At 50.4% G+C, this 18,467-nt stretch overlaps 7 protein-coding genes across 7 annotated transcripts; 5 read left to right on the forward strand and 2 right to left on the reverse strand.

The window, feature by feature from the left end:
* Positions 1 to 74: 74 nt before the first annotated feature.
* Positions 75 to 1,664, forward strand: MIND_00114600 (F-box domain-containing protein; the record flags this gene model as incomplete). Its single annotated transcript, XM_037358089.1, has 1 exon — positions 75 to 1,664. The coding sequence occupies one exon, from the start codon at positions 75 to 77 to the stop codon at positions 1,662 to 1,664; it is 1,590 nt and encodes a 529-aa protein (XP_037225999.1).
* A 683-nt stretch (positions 1,665 to 2,347) lies between these two features.
* Positions 2,348 to 3,283, forward strand: MIND_00114700 (uncharacterized protein; the record flags this gene model as incomplete). The annotated part of the gene is made up of 6 exons (XM_037358090.1): positions 2,348 to 2,540; positions 2,595 to 2,663; positions 2,704 to 2,770; positions 2,835 to 2,935; positions 2,992 to 3,102; positions 3,150 to 3,283. 6 exons carry the CDS (start codon positions 2,348 to 2,350, stop codon positions 3,281 to 3,283), a joined length of 675 nt encoding a protein of 224 aa, XP_037226000.1.
* Positions 3,284 to 3,708: 425 nt separating this feature from the next.
* Positions 3,709 to 5,859, forward strand: MIND_00114800 (Histone deacetylase RPD3; the record flags this gene model as incomplete). Its single annotated transcript, XM_037358091.1, has 6 exons — positions 3,709 to 3,840; positions 3,891 to 4,008; positions 4,059 to 4,513; positions 4,563 to 4,930; positions 4,974 to 5,140; positions 5,186 to 5,859. 6 exons carry the CDS (start codon positions 3,709 to 3,711, stop codon positions 5,857 to 5,859), a joined length of 1,914 nt encoding a protein of 637 aa, XP_037226001.1.
* A 91-nt stretch (positions 5,860 to 5,950) lies between these two features.
* MIND_00114900 (uncharacterized protein) lies at positions 5,951 to 7,251 on the forward strand (the record flags this gene model as incomplete). Its single annotated transcript, XM_037358092.1, has 2 exons — positions 5,951 to 6,828; positions 6,876 to 7,251. Exons 1-2 carry the CDS (start codon positions 5,999 to 6,001, stop codon positions 7,249 to 7,251), a joined length of 1,206 nt encoding a protein of 401 aa, XP_037226002.1. The 5' UTR covers positions 5,951 to 5,998.
* Positions 7,252 to 7,441: 190 nt separating this feature from the next.
* On the forward strand, positions 7,442 to 8,660 carry MIND_00115000 (uncharacterized protein; the record flags this gene model as incomplete). The annotated part of the gene is made up of 2 exons (XM_037358093.1): positions 7,442 to 8,277; positions 8,324 to 8,660. The coding sequence occupies exons 1-2, from the start codon at positions 7,451 to 7,453 to the stop codon at positions 8,658 to 8,660; spliced, it is 1,164 nt and encodes a 387-aa protein (XP_037226003.1). The 5' UTR covers positions 7,442 to 7,450.
* Positions 8,661 to 8,708: 48 nt separating this feature from the next.
* On the reverse strand, positions 8,709 to 10,818 carry MIND_00115100 (Polysaccharide lyase family 4 protein; the record flags this gene model as incomplete). The annotated part of the gene is made up of 12 exons (XM_037358094.1): positions 8,709 to 8,748; positions 8,799 to 8,899; positions 8,946 to 9,094; positions 9,141 to 9,292; positions 9,344 to 9,408; positions 9,456 to 9,544; positions 9,591 to 10,225; positions 10,274 to 10,321; positions 10,370 to 10,494; positions 10,543 to 10,592; positions 10,640 to 10,654; positions 10,707 to 10,818. The coding sequence occupies 12 exons, from the start codon at positions 10,816 to 10,818 to the stop codon at positions 8,709 to 8,711; spliced, it is 1,581 nt and encodes a 526-aa protein (XP_037226004.1).
* Positions 10,819 to 11,857: 1,039 nt separating this feature from the next.
* On the reverse strand, positions 11,858 to 12,784 carry MIND_00115200 (CCHC-type domain-containing protein; the record flags this gene model as incomplete). Its single annotated transcript, XM_037358095.1, has 1 exon — positions 11,858 to 12,784. The coding sequence occupies exon 1, from the start codon at positions 12,752 to 12,754 to the stop codon at positions 11,858 to 11,860; it is 897 nt and encodes a 298-aa protein (XP_037226005.1). The 5' UTR covers positions 12,755 to 12,784.
* Positions 12,785 to 18,467: the final 5,683 nt, after the last annotated feature.

An 18,467-nucleotide genomic window follows, 5' to 3' on the forward strand; every position in this document is an offset into this window, starting at 1 on the left:
ACTTCTGAGTCTTCAGCCTGGCGACTGCCGCTACTTCTTTATCGCCTTCGAAGAGATCGACACGACTACCCTCCATGCTCTCTTCCCCGTTCTCCTCGAAACTCGGCACAAATTATGCCCCCAATGATGAGGAACTCGAACGTCTATCAGTCCTGGTTTCCAAGTTGGAGACGCAGTTGCAACTGCTCGCATCTCCAACCATCGATAATCGAGATGAAACTACACCAGAAAGCTTTCGACATGAACATAGCGTCCTTGCCCAACAAATTGACGCCCACAAAGCACTCATGTCGCCGCTCCGAAGAGTGCCTCTCGATATACTGCAGGAGATATTCGTCAAATGCTTACCGGAGGACGAAAACTGCCAGATGAGCGCGAATACTGCCCCGCTACTTCTCGGCCGCGTTTGTAGTCTTTGGCGCGAAACTGCCTTTAGCACACCGACGCTGTGGTCGAAGCTCCACGTTCAAGAGCCAGACACGTACTCTCTTGTGGAGCGAAAACACAAGAAGTCTCTCGTAATACAACTGCTTTCTCGGAGGGATGCCACAAAAGAGTGGCTTCAGCGATCCGGCTCATGCCCGCTCTCGATTTCATTTAAGGGCGATCACCAAGTCACAGTCTTTCAACGGTCTATTCTTCCGGTTCTTGTCCCATTTTCACGGCGTTGGGAACATATCTCAATCAAGGCTACGACAAACCTCCTTCCACACATAGCTTGTATCACTGCCAAAGAGCTGCCGCTGTTGAAATCGCTCGAGATCATGGAACGCTTCGGAGGCCAGGATAGCGACCGTGACATCGACCGTGACATCATCCAGCAACCTTGGGGGCTTTTTACGGCTCCGAATGTTAACAGCCTTGGAATATTTGCCGCTTTTTTCCAGGAATCTATCCTCACCATCCATTGGAACCAACTCGTCAAGCTTGATATCAGCCTAGTTCCCATTGATTACAGTCTACCCCAGTCCATCGACTCCCTCAGTAGTCAACGAGCGTTTCAAATTGCTGCTATTTGCCCCAATCTTCGCATTTATAGCATTCTGTTGCATAACTTTGGGGACTTCACACCACCAAACTCGGTCGCAGAACTTCCACATCTTCACACATTCCATGTCAAAAGTGTAGGCGGGCTTAATTCATGCGTCAACGACCTCCTCGCTGGTCGTCTTGTCCTTCCCAAGCTGCGTGACTTGCGCTGGCATGGAAAAGCCCACCCCCAAATTCCACTCACCCTCTCATATAAACCATTCTGCACCGCTGCTCGTTATATCGAGGTCATCGATCTGAGCTTCGACCTTTTCAACAAGGACACGTTGGCCGAATTTTTAGGCCTCGTCGCACATACTCTTCGCAAAGTGAAAATGTGCCCCAGCCACGACGTGGGGCCCGAGGGCTCCGAATTCGTCTTTGACGATGACATTTTGGACACGCTGGGCTCACTCGTCAATTACCCGGCTCTGGAGGTGCTCGACATTTCCTTCGCTGCATTTTCTGAGCAGGCGTTGGTCAATTTTGTCACTGCCCGGATGAAAGGGCAACAGCTCAAACGCGTGGCTGTGAGATTCCGCAACCCGAAAGTGTTGGATGTCGAGGCCAAGCTAAGCTCATTTGTCGCTGCAGGGCTTGAGGCAAACATTGGATATCCTAGGCGTCGCTCTTGAAACTCGTGGTTGGGGCGTTATAAGCCTGTAGGTATCCGCATACATACATTGGCTTCAAGCTTTATCCTGTAAAGCACCACTGTACTTACTCTCCGTGTACGATTCCGAGTCTTACTTTTGTAAACATTGTCTTTGATTTGCTAATAGCTTTCATAATTCAGACAGTTACGAGTTGTATATCTGAACTTTTTTTATGTGTATACAATGTGACAGTCGAGTCTTAACGCTTGATCACAACCCTCACGTTCTCAGTCTGAACCGTTCTCTCAGCCTCTCTGCATTTCGTAAGGTCTCGAAAACTTCTCTTTTGGGTTTTGCACTTTTGTTTATGAGCCTTCCAGTTGTCTCAACCATGAATTTCTCAAGTAGCAAGAAATACTTGTTCTGACCGTGACATCGATGTCGACGCGGCAAATAGCTAAAACCAGTGCGAATGACGATCCTCCTACGCCTATTCACGGATAATAGTCTCGAATGAATTCCATCCAAATGCTAGTCTAATGATTGCAATCTTCGTCTTCACTGGCAATTGTCTCTGAATCCGCAGCGCTCGTGAGAATCAGGCTTGCTGCATGAGGCTTTGGAACGTCTTATGAATGGCTGCGATCTGTCAACACATAGAACCTTATAACGAGATACGAGCATCATAACCTCTTCACCTTTTCTCTTTGCTACAACAAACGATGGACAAAGTCGACGCCGAAGTAACTCAACCCCTTCTTTCAGTAGGCGACCACGACGTCGAGAATCAGAATGCCAACCATGGACCCGTTCACGTTTGCGCTCGCTGTGCCACAGAAATGCGAGGCGGGACGACTGTTGAAGACCCAAACGGCCCTGGTGTCAAGATTCACGCTCGTGGTGCATTGCTTTTCGGTAGGTTACTGCGCTTCATTATGGAAAGGTGTGACGCTGAGCTATGGCTCTTAGTGGCTAGTGCCCTCAGCTTGGCCCTTTTCATCCTTTCAATTGTGATCATGTCGATGTCTTATCGCAAGTGTTATCCCTCTCTCCACATTGCTACCCGTAACGCAAGTAGATTTCTTCGTTGGAGAGCTCTTCGTCTGCCTCTGGTCTTTCACGACTCAGGTTGTTCTTTGTGCTTTGTATGTCGTGTCCTGCTAGTGGGAGATTCCAGTTGCCTTCTCACTCTCATATCCTGTTACCTAGAATCTACGCTGGCTGGCCTCATCGCCGCAAGCGCATGCCCAAGCTGAGCAAGACCACTGCACAAATCAAGGTCCTCTGTCTTCTTGCTCTCTCTTGGATTCGTTAGTCAAGACTTGTACCAGCTCCGTATTGGATCACTAATACAGCTATACTGTAGCTCTGGCCACCGGTGCCATTATTGAAACTGACGATAACGCTTGCCCATGGGACTCGATTTGCGCCCCGTTCGTCTTGGTTAACATTCTTATCTGGTTCCTTATGATCGCTCGTGCGTTTCCTTTTTGTTGTACCCAATAATGCTCAATCTCTATGCAGTTTATGGCGCCGCGTTTGCGACTTATCGTCGTGCAGTCAAGATCCACGGGAAAGAGCTTGTACAGAATCCGCAGAAGATACCTGCTTGGCGTCTCTCGGAAGTCAATGGGGCTGAGGGAATGCTGAAGCTTTGAAATCATCGCGCTTGCTTGCAACCTAGGTCTATCATGTTTGTCATAGTCGTATTCGTCTTGCGGAATGAGCTTTGGCTTATAATGTTCGTGATACGAGAGTAGTACTTAGGCTTCTGATGCCTGCTTAGAAAGTGCTTACTGTTACTTCCTAGTATGCAGTGTGCACTCGGTGGCTAAAATGGCCCGGTTATCATGCTGTAGCATCTATGGTTGTGACCTTCGGAGCTTCGATAGGGATTCAGTGAGGCGCTCGATTTCGACGTGTTAGATCTGCACGGTGACGCAATCTCACCCAGATTAGGATGCTTAGGTCAGCCTCCAAAAAGGGCCTTGTCGACTTCGACCAACTATTCGTCCTCTTCCAACATGTCGAAACGGCGAGTGGCTTATTATTATGACCGTGGGGTATTCATAGACTCGCGACCATGACTCACCGGCAATTAGCTGATGTTGGAGGTTACACTTATGGTCCCGGACACCCCATGAAGCCTCATCGAGTGAGAATCACTCACGACCTCGTTAGCGCATATGGAATGCTGGATAAAATGCATGTTCTGGTGCGTCGCTGCTTTCAAAGGATGAATGGGGGGCACTGAACAATCGACAGAGACCCAAACGCGCAACACCTGAAGCCATGTCCGCCTTTCACACCGACGAATACGTGAATTTTCTCAAACGTGTAACGCCAGAGACGTCCCAGGAGCTTACCCATGGAGGGCTGCTGTGTGCGTCCCCCACAACTCTTTCTTTTCGTGTCGTTGACTTGTTTGACTAGTTCTCGTCGGCGAGTTACCCGACAATCCCGCATTTGAAGGTCTTTTCGAATACTGCTCTATATCTGCTGGAGGATCTATCGCTGCTGCCCAAAGAATCACTTCCGGAGCCGCAGATATAGCGATTAACTGGGCTGGAGGACTCCATCACGCAAAAAAGGGCGAGGCGTCAGGTTTTTGCTTCGTGAATGACATTGTACTCTGCATTCTGGAGCTCTTGCGAACCCATCAACGTGTCTTATATATAGACATCGATATTCACCACGGAGACGGTGTGGAGGAAGCATTTTACACCACCGACCGCGTTATGTGTGCAAGCTTTCACAAATTTGGCGAATTCTTTCCGGGAACGGGGACGCAAAACGACTGTGGAAGAGGAAAGGGGAAGGGATACTCATTAAACGTGCCTTTAGACGATGGGATAACGGATGAAGCGTATCGAAGCGTCTTTGAACCCGTATGTGGTCCTACATCGTCCTATCTATTGGTATTGACAGGAACAACAGGTAATGGCAAAGATAATGGATGTATTCCGACCAACCGCAATTGTTCTACAATGCGGCGCCGACTCTCTTTCAGGCGACAAGCTCGGCGGATTCAACCTTTCTCTCCATGGACACGCCGCTTGTGTCCAATTCATGCGCCGCTACAATATACCGCTTGTCTTACTTGGCGGTGGTGGCTATACAGTAAAAAACGTCGCTCGCGCTTGGACATACGAAACTGCTTGTGCGCTTCGTCTAGAACACGAAGTTAGCGAGGATCTCCCTTGGTGTGAATATTTTGAATGGTTCGGGCCGAGATACCGGTTGGAGGTCGTACAGAGCAACATGGAGGATTTAAATTTGCGGGATGGGTCGTTAGATCGTATAAGGTGAGTCTTGGAAACGGAGGACGATAGCCAACTGATTTTTTAGGGAACGGGCATTGGAACAACTGCAAGAGCTTGCGTCAAGATGTGCGCCAAGTGTAGGCATGCATGATGTTCCGACACAGACACTGGGCTCGCATCTGGGCTTCAGCTTTACCTCTTCACGACGCGATGATGGGCTGGCGAGAGATGAATTGGACGAGAAACTGGCCCGTGGGTTGCATCTACTTTTTTGGTGTCTTGTTCTGATTTGTGTAGAACATACTCGTTATGCATATGATCTCCAAAATCAAGCTGCAAATGGTTCAGACGACTCGGAAGAATCGGAGCAGGAGTCTAATCACTCTTCAGACGAGGCTGGGTCTGGTATAAGCGGCAGGCGGCGAAAGCGGATGAGCATCATGACCAATCAGTATGTGGATGTGCCAAAGCTAAATGAACACCTACCCGCCAGCAAGAGCACCAGAAGACAATTTTTCCAAGTCTTCCCAACTCCATGGGATATAGTACGACCGGCACCGGTCAGTGTGTTGGTCAGGGAGGAGGTCGTTCCTCTGGTTGCCGAAGTTGCCGCCGTGATGACCAACGGTGGGCAAAAAACGGGGAGGGGAGCAACTCGGGCTGTGCGTGAAGCGAGAGAGCGGGCTCGAGAAAAGGAACTAGAAAGGGAGGAGGAGGAGGAGGAAATGGAGGTGGACTCTGATATCGAGCCGGATCGCCAGCCGCCAAGACGGCGAGGCTGGCGAGGGAGAGGTCGCGGGAGGGGTAGTAGAGCAAGGGGAAGGGCCAAGCCAGCAGCCCAAAGGCAACGAGAGGATAGTGTGAACGGACGGGAGATTGATGTTGATGGGGACCCTGACGATATGGAAGAATACCCAGAGGGCGATGGGTCAACACCGACACCTAATTATGACTCCTCCACTGGTATATAGCGCTGGTATCCTGTGTATACATAGACTTGTTTTCGTATTGCTTTTTATTTGCGTCACGCCATACGTGACAATCACATGACACGTCTCCAAACGCGTTTTGCTCCTTTTCCAAAATTCCAGGAGATTTTCCAGCTTGAGGATGGGCCGGCGACGTCGCTCAGCTACCTCCAAAGAAACGAATCTTCTCCATCTCCCCCCTGAAATATGTGCACTCATATGCCATTCCGAGACGACGGAGCCGAAAACCCTCCTCCAACTCAGTCGCCTTTCGCATAGTTTTCGCTACGAAGCGCAACGTCTGATCTATCGCGTTGTCGACCTGCGGACAAGCAGCAAACCACTCGCGTGGGCCCGCGCTGTGACGCATAACCCCCGTCTTGGGACCTACGTTCAGAGATTCACCCTCTCCCCTTCTCCCGACTTGGCTGTGGCTGCAAAGATTGCGAGAGCGCTGCGCAACTGCCCTAATATCAAGCGGCTTGCCGCTCAAACGGCCTACTGGAGCCCCGACTATAACTGCGCGGACGACGTTACTCACACATGGATCATTGATAATGCACCGTTCCAGCTTACTCATTTCTCGAATTCGTCTCTCCGGAATTCCTTCCTACATCCGTTTTGGAATAAACAGACAGAGATACAAGTCCTCTCGTTGCCGCTCATAATCAACTCCGAGGGCAAGAGGGGTTTTCCGTGTCGTGAAGACCAGCTGCCGAAACTCATTGCGCTGGATGTGGCATCAACGAATTTCCTTCCAGCCACGCCACGGCCACTCCAACGCATTCAAATCGGTGTAACGAATCCAATGCCAAACGCGCACCAAAATCTACGCGCTCTCAGGCGATTCGCGGCTACTCTGACGGTTTTTAACTTCTCAGCCGTGGCGATTGAGCTGATGGAGACGATCTCCGTTGTCTCACAAGCGGCGCCCAACCTCCAACACCTGGGTCTTTCCGAAAAGCTCTCTCGGTGAGTGCGCTCAGTTGCGATAACCGAGCCTTCCTTACTCGTGTCAGGACTGGCTTCGACCATTCTGTGATATCAGACTTCGTGCCATGTCCACTGTTGCAGGACATGAAACATTTAAGAAGCTTCGTCTTATATACCTATACCCGCCGCCGCCTCGTCCTTCCTGCTAATACCTCCATTGGTACGCCGGAGGGCGACCATTTCGTCCACGCAAACCTCAATGCTGAAGCACTGCTTCGCGTATGCCCGGCCTTGGATCAAGTCGTAGTTGGCACCTATGTCAAGAAAACCGTTGACGATACCGTGTCCTACACAGAAAAGACCTGCAAGGTTACAAGGGTCTCTGGCGACCCGAATAGATACTTGACGCAAACGGGCAAGGGTTTTGACCTAGCAGCGATGGGACGGTTTTGGGATATCTGACTTGTTCGTGATTACACTGAGGAATCTATGCTAGTACTAGACCATACGTATCTTTAATGCCTCAGACCCAATAAGGGTTCTACTTGCAGTCTTACACTAAACTTGTCTAAAGTAGATAATCTGTCTTCAATGCATCACCACGAGTCACGACGTGTCACGGCGTGACTTCGAATATCTCACTTTCTCTCTCATCATTGTCATGGCCAGGAGACAACGACGGACAATTGACTCTGAGGTGGCAACACTGCTCCATCTTCCGCCGGAAATATGTGCACTAATATGCTCAATGGTCGAGTTCGAAACTCTGCTCAAGCTCTGTCGAGTGTCACACTCGTTTCGCAACCAGACCCAACGAATCGTATACCGTTCTGTCAATCTTCAAAGATGCAGCCGGGCGAAGCGGATGACGTGGTTTCGTTCCATGAGCAGAAACCCACAATTGGGGGCATATCTGCACACGCTGAGGATTCCTCCCATCGACCTGGAAGAGGGTCAACGGCTGGCCTTCGTGTTGAAGAAATGCCCCCATCTCAACGTCCTTGACTTCCAAGGATTGAATGTGAACAATGGCTACAGCTGTGATGCCATACACACCTGGGTCATCGACAACATGCCCTTTAGACTCACCCACTTCACCAACTCTTATTTTCGGAGCACCTTCTTGACATCTTTCTGGAAGAAACAGACAGGAATCAAGGTCCTGTCACTCCCTCTTGTGTCGTCCGCCGATAGGCTTGTGTTTCCCTGTCATGACGGCCAGTTGCCTAATCTTATTGGTCTTGAAGTGCCGAATACACTCATGCTCCCCACAAATTCGCGCCCCCTGCAGCGCATACAACTTCAAGGTCACTTGAATGCGCGGCAGACAATGTTTGATCTTACCGTCCTGGCACGCTTCTCTTCAACACTCACGACACTTAATCTTTGCCTGGTGGCTATGCCACCTTTTCCATCGACATTGCACACTATTGCTCAAGCAGTACCCAACCTCACCTACCTCGGGTTGGCCGACAAGGTCTTTCCATGGTCCGTGGTCAACACACTATATTAACCCATGCTGAACATCTTCAAGGAGCCACCAGCAATTTCCCCGAAGCGAGTTGCTAGCCCTAAAACGACTGAAAAATCTAGTTATCCTCTCACATCATACTATGGTCATCAACGACGCCTCGAACGCTCAGAACTATACCTTCAGGGACCTCCGATCCATGACACAACTCTTTATGGACACCTGCCCCAGCCTTGAGCAAACTATCATTGGGCGACATGGCAGAGTTCGGGACCTGGCACATGGCCAACTTCTGGATCGAACATGCAGGATGCAGAGAGTAAAGGAGACCAAGGAGTTGGTTGTCGAGATGCAGGGCGATGTCGACTTCGACGTTGTAGCGAAGTTTTGGGACGCTTGACTTCATGACTGTTTATTGTTTTGGTTTTATTCACTGGGTACAAGAAGTCTACGCTAACCAGATCGAATCGAAAACAATGTTGGGGGATCTATTGGTGACCATCAGAAAAACAATTTCGGGAAGTAAAAATGCCCATACAGGAAGCTATCTCCCCCCGAGCCTGAAGCAACACTGATGACAAAGTTGTTTGTGCCAGCGACAAGTGCGCCGGAGGGAATAGAATAGGTATAGAGGATATTCTAGAATTTGGTCAGCCTGTGTTCCAGAGTATGAGGACTGACGGACATTTCCGCGCCAGGTTCCTCGAGTAACGCCTCGCGAGTCGGGTTGGGTTGGGACGGCGGGAGTAGAACTCGTGAAGCTTCCAACGGTGACAACGGGGCGGCCTCCAGCAAACGCAAGGGTGGTGGCGATATAAAGAGTGCGTGCTCCGACTATCGCAAATCAGCTGTGAGTACAGAACAGGTCAAATAAACGCACTTTGAGAAGAGCTTAGCGTCGATCGAATTGTAACAGAACCAATGGTCTTGAAGATTGCCATGGGGAAACCATTGACGCCATTCCCGACCGTAAAGGTTATTGGGCCCCAGGAAGACATCCGGTTGTCACTTGGGTGCATGGTTTCGATTTTGCTAAACGTCAAGTCGGTTTTTGACGATTGCGGATAGGAGGAAAGGGCTTACTCGGCATTGAGGAAGCCACGAGGAGTACCATCGTAGTCACCAATGCTCCAAATGGTGGTGGGGAGCTGAATAAAATTAGCCATAGCATCCAACTACATAGTCGTTCACTTGCCTTGAGTGAAGAAGCGATATTGGTTGTTACAGTCCCTCCAGCAGAGACTGTGACAGAGGTCGTGCCAACAGCAAGCTCGACCTCATACACTAGCCAGACATCAAATAAGGCAGCAGCATAATAACGAAAGCGCACGAGTCATGGTGTAAGTTCCAGGTTTCATATATGGACTGACGAAGTTGCCAGAGCTATCCGTGCGGACCCAGTACTGTGCAGCGCTGTTGCTCCATCCAATGCTAAGGAGAGAGCTGAATTGAGAGCGGAAGTTGCTGGCTTTGCCGCTGACACGGCCACGGCCAGCTTGTTTGACATAGCCTGAGATGTTGAATTGTTCCCAGAAGGAGTAGTCGTAGGTCGTAGGTGTTCCACCAGTCGTGAACCACAAGGCATATGGACCATGGAAGCCTTGTCGGAAAGCATCGGGATTGGTATGGCCGGAGTTCATGTAGAAGTAGACCTCCTGGTCACCACCGTTCTGGTTGTCGATATCACGGAAAAAAGGTCCGCCTGACGAGCCTTCGAAGCCCGTGCCGGGCACAATCATGAATGCAGCTATCCCGCTTCCAGAGACACCAGCGTGGACGGAATCGTCGATGAACTGACGAGAAGAGTAGAATTTGGAGCGCGTTTGCCCGTTGACTAAATAGACGTCAGACCCCTCGATAGCACTTCCGCCGATGGTATTGGAAACGGTTGGGCCATTGGGAAGTGCAGAATTCGCCATGCGGAAGATGTAACGCAATTCTCCGACGCTGGGCTCCGCCGATGTACTGGTTGAAGAATTAATAATAGATGTTGTTATAAGATGGGACACGCACTAGGTGCCCATATGAATGGCAGGGTCGTTCCGGCGAGCAATGTAGTAACTAAAACAGAGTTTAGCGAAGTATAAAAGTAGCCAGGTTGTGGCATACTGAGTGAGCGTAGATGTCGTGCAAGTTATGACGATATAGTTGTTGGAGTTTCCACCTTGGAGCCAACTGCAGCTCGCGCCGATGCCTGAAGAAATTTGAGAGTTTTTGCCATTTTTGGATTGAGTCTGTGGTCGAATGGGTCATGAATACGGTGCATCAACAGTTGGGCGCACCTCGACTCCATTGTAAACCATTGAAGTAATATCGCCAGTGTTGGATGCCACTGCAGCCCCATGAGCAAACTTCGTTTGCTTGAATAAACCAACGAACCGGTGAATGTGAGACCTGAATAGCGTTTAGATCGTTCATAGTCGAAGCCCAAGGTAGAATGACGAACCTCCATCCGTTGTCACGACGTAGTTGCTGCCGCTAACTACCAGTCCAAATCCAGCCACCGAAAATACCCAACACGATAAAGTCGCAACGACAGCGAGCAAAAGGCGAAGCATCGTTTTGTTTTGAGTTGTCTCTTAGAATGAGGATTCCATGGGTTTATATGTGCGGAGCCGACTTCTTGATACAGATGACCATGACAAGGCGTTTTACGAGGATGAATCTCGGGGTCTATGTCGCCGAATATTTTCAGTGTTCAGTGGCAGCCAAGACCCCGAAATCACGACGGCTGCGGTTGAAAAAGAACATGACCAGGCCTGCTGACAGAGATTGTCGTTGAGGATTGACTGACGGGCCGTGGACCAGCCGCCACGGCACGGACGGTGAGGAGGACTTGACTTTGCAGACAGTCACGCGGACAATTGATCCCGCCAGTTTCGCCCTCGATTTATTGGAAATCAATGTGTTTGGAGTAAAATAATGCCAAAAGGACAATAAATATTAAATACACAAATACAGAGACTAGATGCGCCAAAACCTCGAAGATGCACGAAAGTCGAAACCCCTTCCGTTGATGCTTTTTACCGAAAGCTTGCCAGGAATCGTGCTGTTGAGCGCAGCGGGACGAGGCGTCGGCGCGAAGATGGGAAGGAAAGGCGCAGGGTGAACGAGGGGAGCGGAAGCTCAAGGTGGACAGGCCGTGAGGGGAAGAAGCAAGAAAAGGATGGTGATTAGGTAGACTACGTAACATGAATGACGCTCTGGCTATAGATATCAACACTCCCACCTAGCCAGAGCTACCTCCGAAATAATGGGGATATGGTGTTAGCTCCCACCGAAACTAGCACACCCATGAAGCACTATCATGGCTTGGGCAAGTACCAAAGGGCCCAACACTAAATCCAAGCGAAATAAAAAGCTCCCACCGGATCCAACACGCCCACGAAGCAGTAACGTGGCCCGTGATCAATATGGTGAAAGGGGAAGGAGTCGAAAAACATCGGTCGCATCTTGTCGCTGCCAAGGTTCTCTCAAATAACGACACGTGCGGCTGAAGACCGAACCGCGGCCTGGGTACTATCCATGCGGCGGTAGTACTCTTGCATCGCACCCTCCAGGACGTCTCTGAGGATCTCATCCTCGTCCTCATCAGCATCAACGTCGACACCGGTGGCAGCGGCAGCTCGTTCGGATCTTGGCCCATAGAGTTTCGGGCGGTACTGGGCGATGGATCGTAGAACCCAGTCCACGTACAGCTTGCGGCATGTCAGAAAGGCAGAACTGCGCTCGATGGCCTTCACGACCGCAGCGGAAGCAGTCCTTGTCAGACCGCGGCGAGCACCAGTTGTAGCCATTGGCATGTGCTTCGACTGGGGCTTGGGTAGAAGGCGGGGAGGGGACTTGGACCGCAAAGGCACCGGGAATGACAGGCTCGCTCCTCTCGCTCTTGATGGCAGCCATGAAGTCGGGCTCTTCCAGTTTTATGGCATCGTGGGCGTCGGATCTGAGTTGAGCAGCGGCGCTGGCAAAAGTGGGTGGGGTGGCAAGCTTTGCGAGCTCCTTCTTTGTCGGGAGCATCAACGCGTCGAGGCGTACGAGAAGAATGGCGGTTTTGACATCGTCGGAGATGGCCATGCCCATGCCCTCCAAGCGTTTGCACAATTTGTCGATTTGCGCCGAGTACTGGCTGACGGGCTGACTGGTGTCGTGCACAATGCTGATGAGCTGGTCGAAGGTGACAAGGCGGTCGGAGAAGGTGAGGGAGATGAATGCTTGTCGAAGGGCATGCCAACGTTCGCGAGTGCCGCTCAGCTCCGAGATGTGGTGGCGGTAGTCGGGGTGTGTCTTCGTCAGCAGTAGGAAGCTGATTTCGTGGTCCAGACGCTGGTCAGCGGCGCCGAGGGCACCTTGGGTCCCAGCTTCATCTGTAACCCAGGTAGCTCCCGCAGCGCGCGTGAACTCCTCAAAAATGGTGGCATGGGTGGCGAAGTTGTCGGGCTGAAGGTCTTTGATGTTCTCGATGGACGCGACGAGGTAGTATGGGAGGACCATGGTGCTGAAGACCTGCAATGAGTCTCGCAAGTCGATGGTGATGTTGGTCGAGGGTGAAAAAAGGTGACGTGGTACGACTGCGGGTCATAGCCGACGGAAAAGGCCGGGGCCCATAACCTGTTGAGCGCAGCGGGACGAGGCGTCGGCGCGAAGATGGGAAGGAAAGGCGCAGGGTGAACGAGGGGAGCGGAAGCTCAAGGTGGACAGGCCGTGAGGGGAAGAAGCAAGAAAAGGATGGTGATTAGGTAGACTACGTAACATGAATGACGCTCTGGCTATAGATATCAACACGTGCTGCGCTCCACAATGCACGTCGCCTCAAATTTTGTTTTTTCCCACTTCGCGATCCAGTCCAAGTCGAGGATCTTTGGGCACTGTGAAAGATCGAATGCCCCCACTTCGACGCTGAGAAGGCTTGGATGTCGCAATATAAGCGACGTTGTGAAGGCCTCAACAGAGGGTGAATTTTGCATTGAGTATCCGGCGGTTCCGCAAGTGGCAGTGGCGGAGTCGGTGAACGCGTTGATCTTATATGTGTGGAACACGAGCGTTTCAAGCTTCTTAAAAGATTCTAGACACTGCCGAGGAGAGACAGTGGGATATTGCTTGAATCCTTCGAGAGATCGACTGGAGAATATCGGTTAGGCAGAATCACTGGTAAGCAAGAATGTAGAAGACAACTCACAGAGCCCAGAAACTTTGGGCAAGTCCGAGATTAACCAGAGAAGGTGCAGCTGCCGCAAGGGCGCGAAGGAAATCTCCAAGATCCCCGCCGTGGAAATCAAGAAGGTTGAGCATAGTTAAGCTGCGGCCAAACGGCCGTATATGCACTATTAGGTCGAGAGGAAACATGCTGGCCAGCTGAATGCGCTGGAGAGGACGCGATGTTGGCAACAGCTTCGCGTAGGGAACCTCCAGTCCTATCAGATGGGGCAGCAACTCTTCCTCCAACAAAAATTTCTGCTGTTCGCGGCTGGCAAGCGATAAGATTCGAATTCCGCTGTGTACCTTCCAGAACGACAATAGCATGTTGTCGCGGAAGTATCCATTGCGAAATTTTGTAAGCCCTGGGAAGCCTAAACGTGACTGCGAGAGTAAGTAGGTTTGGATAGCCCCTGAGTGCCATCCCGCCGAGCTATCGATGGACAGCTCTTCGAGATTTAGGCATTTCCCAAGGGCCTTTGCCAGCCGTGGGGCAGTGGAAGACAGAGAGAACTCGTCCGGATGGGGCAGTTCGACGAAGAGGGACTGAACCTGCAGTGCAAGTGTGGTCTTGCGGGTGATGGTGACACACCAGTCCTTCAGATAGCCAGAGTGAGGGCCAGTGAGGTCAACCTCGCGGAATAAGCAACGTTGGGACTCTAAAGAGAAGGCACGGGAAAGCGTGGAGAGTCGGATATGATCCTCGCGAGGAAGAAGCTCGCATATTGCTCCATAAATTTCAGGTGGCACGTCGGCGAATGAGGTTGGATGTGGTTCAGTTAGGGTCGGAGATGGAGGGGGCCGGCATTTCTTGGGCCTTGAACTTTTTTTGCGAGGAGCCATGAGAAAACGGAGAGAGACAGGGACTAGTCACGGTCACGTTACGACGTGACACAACGTGTTGCCTGAGCATAGTCTCAGACAAATCCGCGGCAAATGCTAGGGAATGTCTCTGGCTTCCGAGTTAAAAAGAAACGCCCGTGACTATTGTCTTCCACCTGCTTCCGTCTCATCCCACAACAATCGTCGTCAAACATCAAACATAATGCTTTCCACAATGTTATTTTCCCCAACCACGTTCACTGCCTGCTGGCCGGGAAGTCCCTCACTTTCACCAGCCTCATTTGGCTCCATGCCGATTGATTTGCTGCCCCCCGCTCGACCCACCAATGTCGCAAACCTTGTACACAAACAAGGTCTTCTATCCAGTCCATGCCGTCGACCGATACGGCAACTACCGTTCCCCCAAGACGGCTTTCCAAAAACAAGTGGTGAGTGATGTCCATGTTGGGGAAACGGCGTCAATGCTGACGGGTTGTCTTAGACCCTGAACAAGATGGACCCCCGCTGGAAAAGCGCGGGTCAAGGTCTTGGTTTGGGTCTAACCGGCGTCGAAACTCGCTGGGGCGTCCTGCAATCACAATACGTCCTCAGCCAAAAGCCGGTATTTCGTGCTCCAAAACAACGAGCAGCTCCACCCACAGCACCAGAGCATCAGGTCACACCAGCGGCACAGGCGGAAACTGTCGATGGTGAACATGTCTCACAACCCTGTTCCATCTGGCATTCCCTCGTCGAATTCGTTGCAACTGCATACCCACTCTTGGACTCGCCTCTTCTGGAAGGGGAATCTCTTCCGACTAAGACACCTCTCCAGCTAGAGCCCGTTGCTCCCTTCTGGCCTTCCCTGCTCAACTTCATCGACACAGCGCACTCACTCTTGGAATCGCCTCATCCTGAAGAGGCTCCTTCAGCCGTTACGCCACCTCAACCAGAGCCGCTCGTACTCCTCCCGGTCGTTGTAACTCCGGCGTCACAAACAGCCGCCATAATACCAACCCCAAAGCCTGAGAAAGTTATTGTCTCGCTCTCTTTGGTCCAGCCACGGTCATCAGTAACATCACCGTCTCTCGAATCGTCACCCAAACGTTCATTTGCAGACATTGACAAGACCATTCGTCTCCCCCATCGGCTCCGGTCGCCTTGTATTCCGCAGGCTACTACCCACTCCGGTCCGGAATACAGTCAACGACTTGCTGTTCGTTTCTGCCCTAGCGCAGACAGGCCCCCCCGTCTCTCGGACCCAACCCAAAGACCATCGTTTTTTCGCCATGAAGAAGAACTAGCCGCCGACAAGTCGAGAAGACATGGTAACAACAAAGTCCAATCAGCCTGGGATCGCCGACGAATCAATTGCTTGCACCAAGAATCTATAGCCCACATCACATCCGCACCGATGACTAGCTGCGAGGAACTTGGGCGTTACCAAAACGCCATGGAAGTCGAAGAAGAACTGCGACAGGAAGAACTCATCGCCAAACGCCGAGAAGAACTGGGGACGCGAAAGCCGCGATTCTCCCTTCGCGGCATACCGTACGACATGGTTTTGCGCCAGCAGAGGAGGAGATGTGCAGGAGAGGTGGCGCGCGCTACTCGTCGGAGGGCTTGGTTGCAAAAGGAGATGGACATAGACGTCAATCTTGAATAATGTGTACATTATAATCTGTAACAAACGGACTTGAGCAAAAATGTCGGTATCGTGGCCAGAAAACTATACCTGCGAATGAATCCCTTGATATAAATCCGCCTGAGTGGCTGGGGGTTGAGTTGAGGTGCAGTTTCGACCATCTCGACCTAACTCTAAGCCATAGCGATCTGGTTGGTAGTTTTGCCCATTAGCTTAAGTTTCTTTTCAAATGCACATCCAAAATGGCTGATGTACTTACTTGTGAGTGGCGGTCAGAACCGTGACGAACACACCATGTTGCCAGTCGTCGTTGTCCACATTAGCCCGATATTCCCCTCCTCAGCCCCAAAATCGAGCGTCATGGGCGTCATTTTTAGATGGTGGTCAGTTAGCGGGGAGCAAGTCTTGAGCAAGTCCGGAGCGGTCACGTGTGACAGTCACTGTGACTTCAGGCCTTCTTCTGTAAGCTTCTGTATTCTTGCGCAAAACATCTACCATGATTGAAGGTAGGGCCGACGAGCGGCGTAGCACAAACTGATTGAAAGTAAATAAAAAGTGTTCTTTCTTTCATCATTGTAGTAGCAATTGAGTCCAAGATAGCAAATGTGGGTGTTTCCAGATTCTACATTATCCTCACAAGAGCTTAAGCTTGATTTTTAACTCAGAGTAATATTTCTTCAAAGTATTGAATCACACCAGGGCTTCTGCTAAAGATTGTTCCCAAAGCAGAACATAATTCTAATGTTTAACAGCTCTAATTGATCATCAAGAAAAGAACACTTAATCTGGTCAAGGAGAAATCAAGTTCTGAAAAAAAGAAAGAAAGTGTATTTACTGCTTTGGTCCCTACAAGGAAACATGTGGTTTCTGTACCTATGTACATGCCCCCCCCCAACCATATACACTACAGATAAGTGCAGATGGCAATTGTTGCAAATACTGATGTGCATGACACCAGCATCTCCTGGAGCAACCTATACCCAGGACTGAGGAAATTTCTTGAAGTTATTTGGACTCCAGCGGAGTCCGGCCCAGGAGGATTTGGAACACCATGGTCTATTTAAAACATCAGAGAGGATCTGATACATTACACCCTCTGCTTGCCTTGCGCACCGTCAAGGGTTGCGCACCGTCAAGGGTTGCATGAGCAGCATCTAGTTTATAGCTGTCTTCTGTATCAGGACATAAAATCCAGAATATTTGTTAATAATAGATGCATCTCACTTAAGCCTCAATATTTTTCAAAAGAAATATTATTACCTGGATTTTTCTCTTAATATATATATATAATAGCCATTTTTTCACTTATCTCTGATATATTAGGTACATTTTTGCTGCTGGACCTTGCAGATTTGGTCTTATATTTTGTGGCACATTTGCCGTATTTATTTGCTACAGATTATGGTTATAAAATGGTCTGTTGATATTAGCTTTGACTTATATCCTATCTGAGAACTTGAAATATGATCCCATTACTTGCAAATCAAGTCTACTTTCTTTAAGTTTTATTTTCCATCTGTTCAAGTTATTAAACATGTAAATTGTTATTGTCCCTGGTATGAACTGTATGAGTTGTGCCAAGTACTACACCGCAACGGGATCTCCACCCGGTCAGCGGCTGATTCTGACATCCATGACATCTGCCGTCGTCGGATGGCATAGAGGGGGTGAGCGGCTGGAAGTTGGGGTTGGTCGCAAATGACACCAGCTGGTGGCCAGGTCCAGCTGGTGGCAACCTGGAGAAGGGGGTGAATCAGCGCTGTTGTAGTACCTCGTGGCAAGGCTTCAACGGACATGCAAATCAGGCTTTCACATATAAACACAATGTATTTGTCCGTAAGTCTATAGCTAATGTGGAGATACAAACATGCTATCCTTACAGCTAGCCAGTGGTGTCCATACTGTTGGTGTTAGCGGAGGAGGCAGCATTCACGAGCGTCGCATCAATGACGCTCGAAACCTGCTGCTGAACAGCGTCACCAACGGTCGCGTTGATAGTGTAATTGTTGACACCATGATTTGCACGGTCGTGCTCGAGAATGTTGCGGAAAGCACTGAGGAGGGTTGAAATTGTGGAGGATAGATAGAGAACTCTGGCTTACCGCGTAATCATGCGTGTATCGCCTTTCGCTTGCGTGCGAATCGCCGTAAGGTACTCGTCGACCTTGTTCCAGAATTTGGGGTGGGGAGCGGTGCTGCATGTAAACATCGCGCTGCCATCTAATCAGACCACAAACAGGGATAGGAAACTAGACCAGCTTACAATGAGCGCGACACGCGCGCAGAGCTCAATAGTGACGACACAATTGGTGCCTTCGACAAGCTCCTCAGCAAGAGCATAAACATTAACATGTTGATTGGCCGGACCAAAGCTGTCGTCAGTGCGGTTGTACTGGACCGAAAGGGCGACCTACGTGGAATGTATCAGACACAGAAGCATCCGAGCAGGACACATACCTGCTTCTTGATCTTCGAGCGAAGCTGGGTGAGTATTTCTTGGATTTCCTTCTTCACAGTCTCGTAATCGGCTGGTTTGTTCTCGAT

The sequence above is a fragment of the Mycena indigotica genome (genome assembly GCF_014461135.1).
Source record: "Mycena indigotica strain 171206Taipei chromosome Unknown Mind.scaff0001, whole genome shotgun sequence".
In the NCBI taxonomy this organism is placed as follows: domain Eukaryota; kingdom Fungi; phylum Basidiomycota; class Agaricomycetes; order Agaricales; family Mycenaceae; genus Mycena; species Mycena indigotica.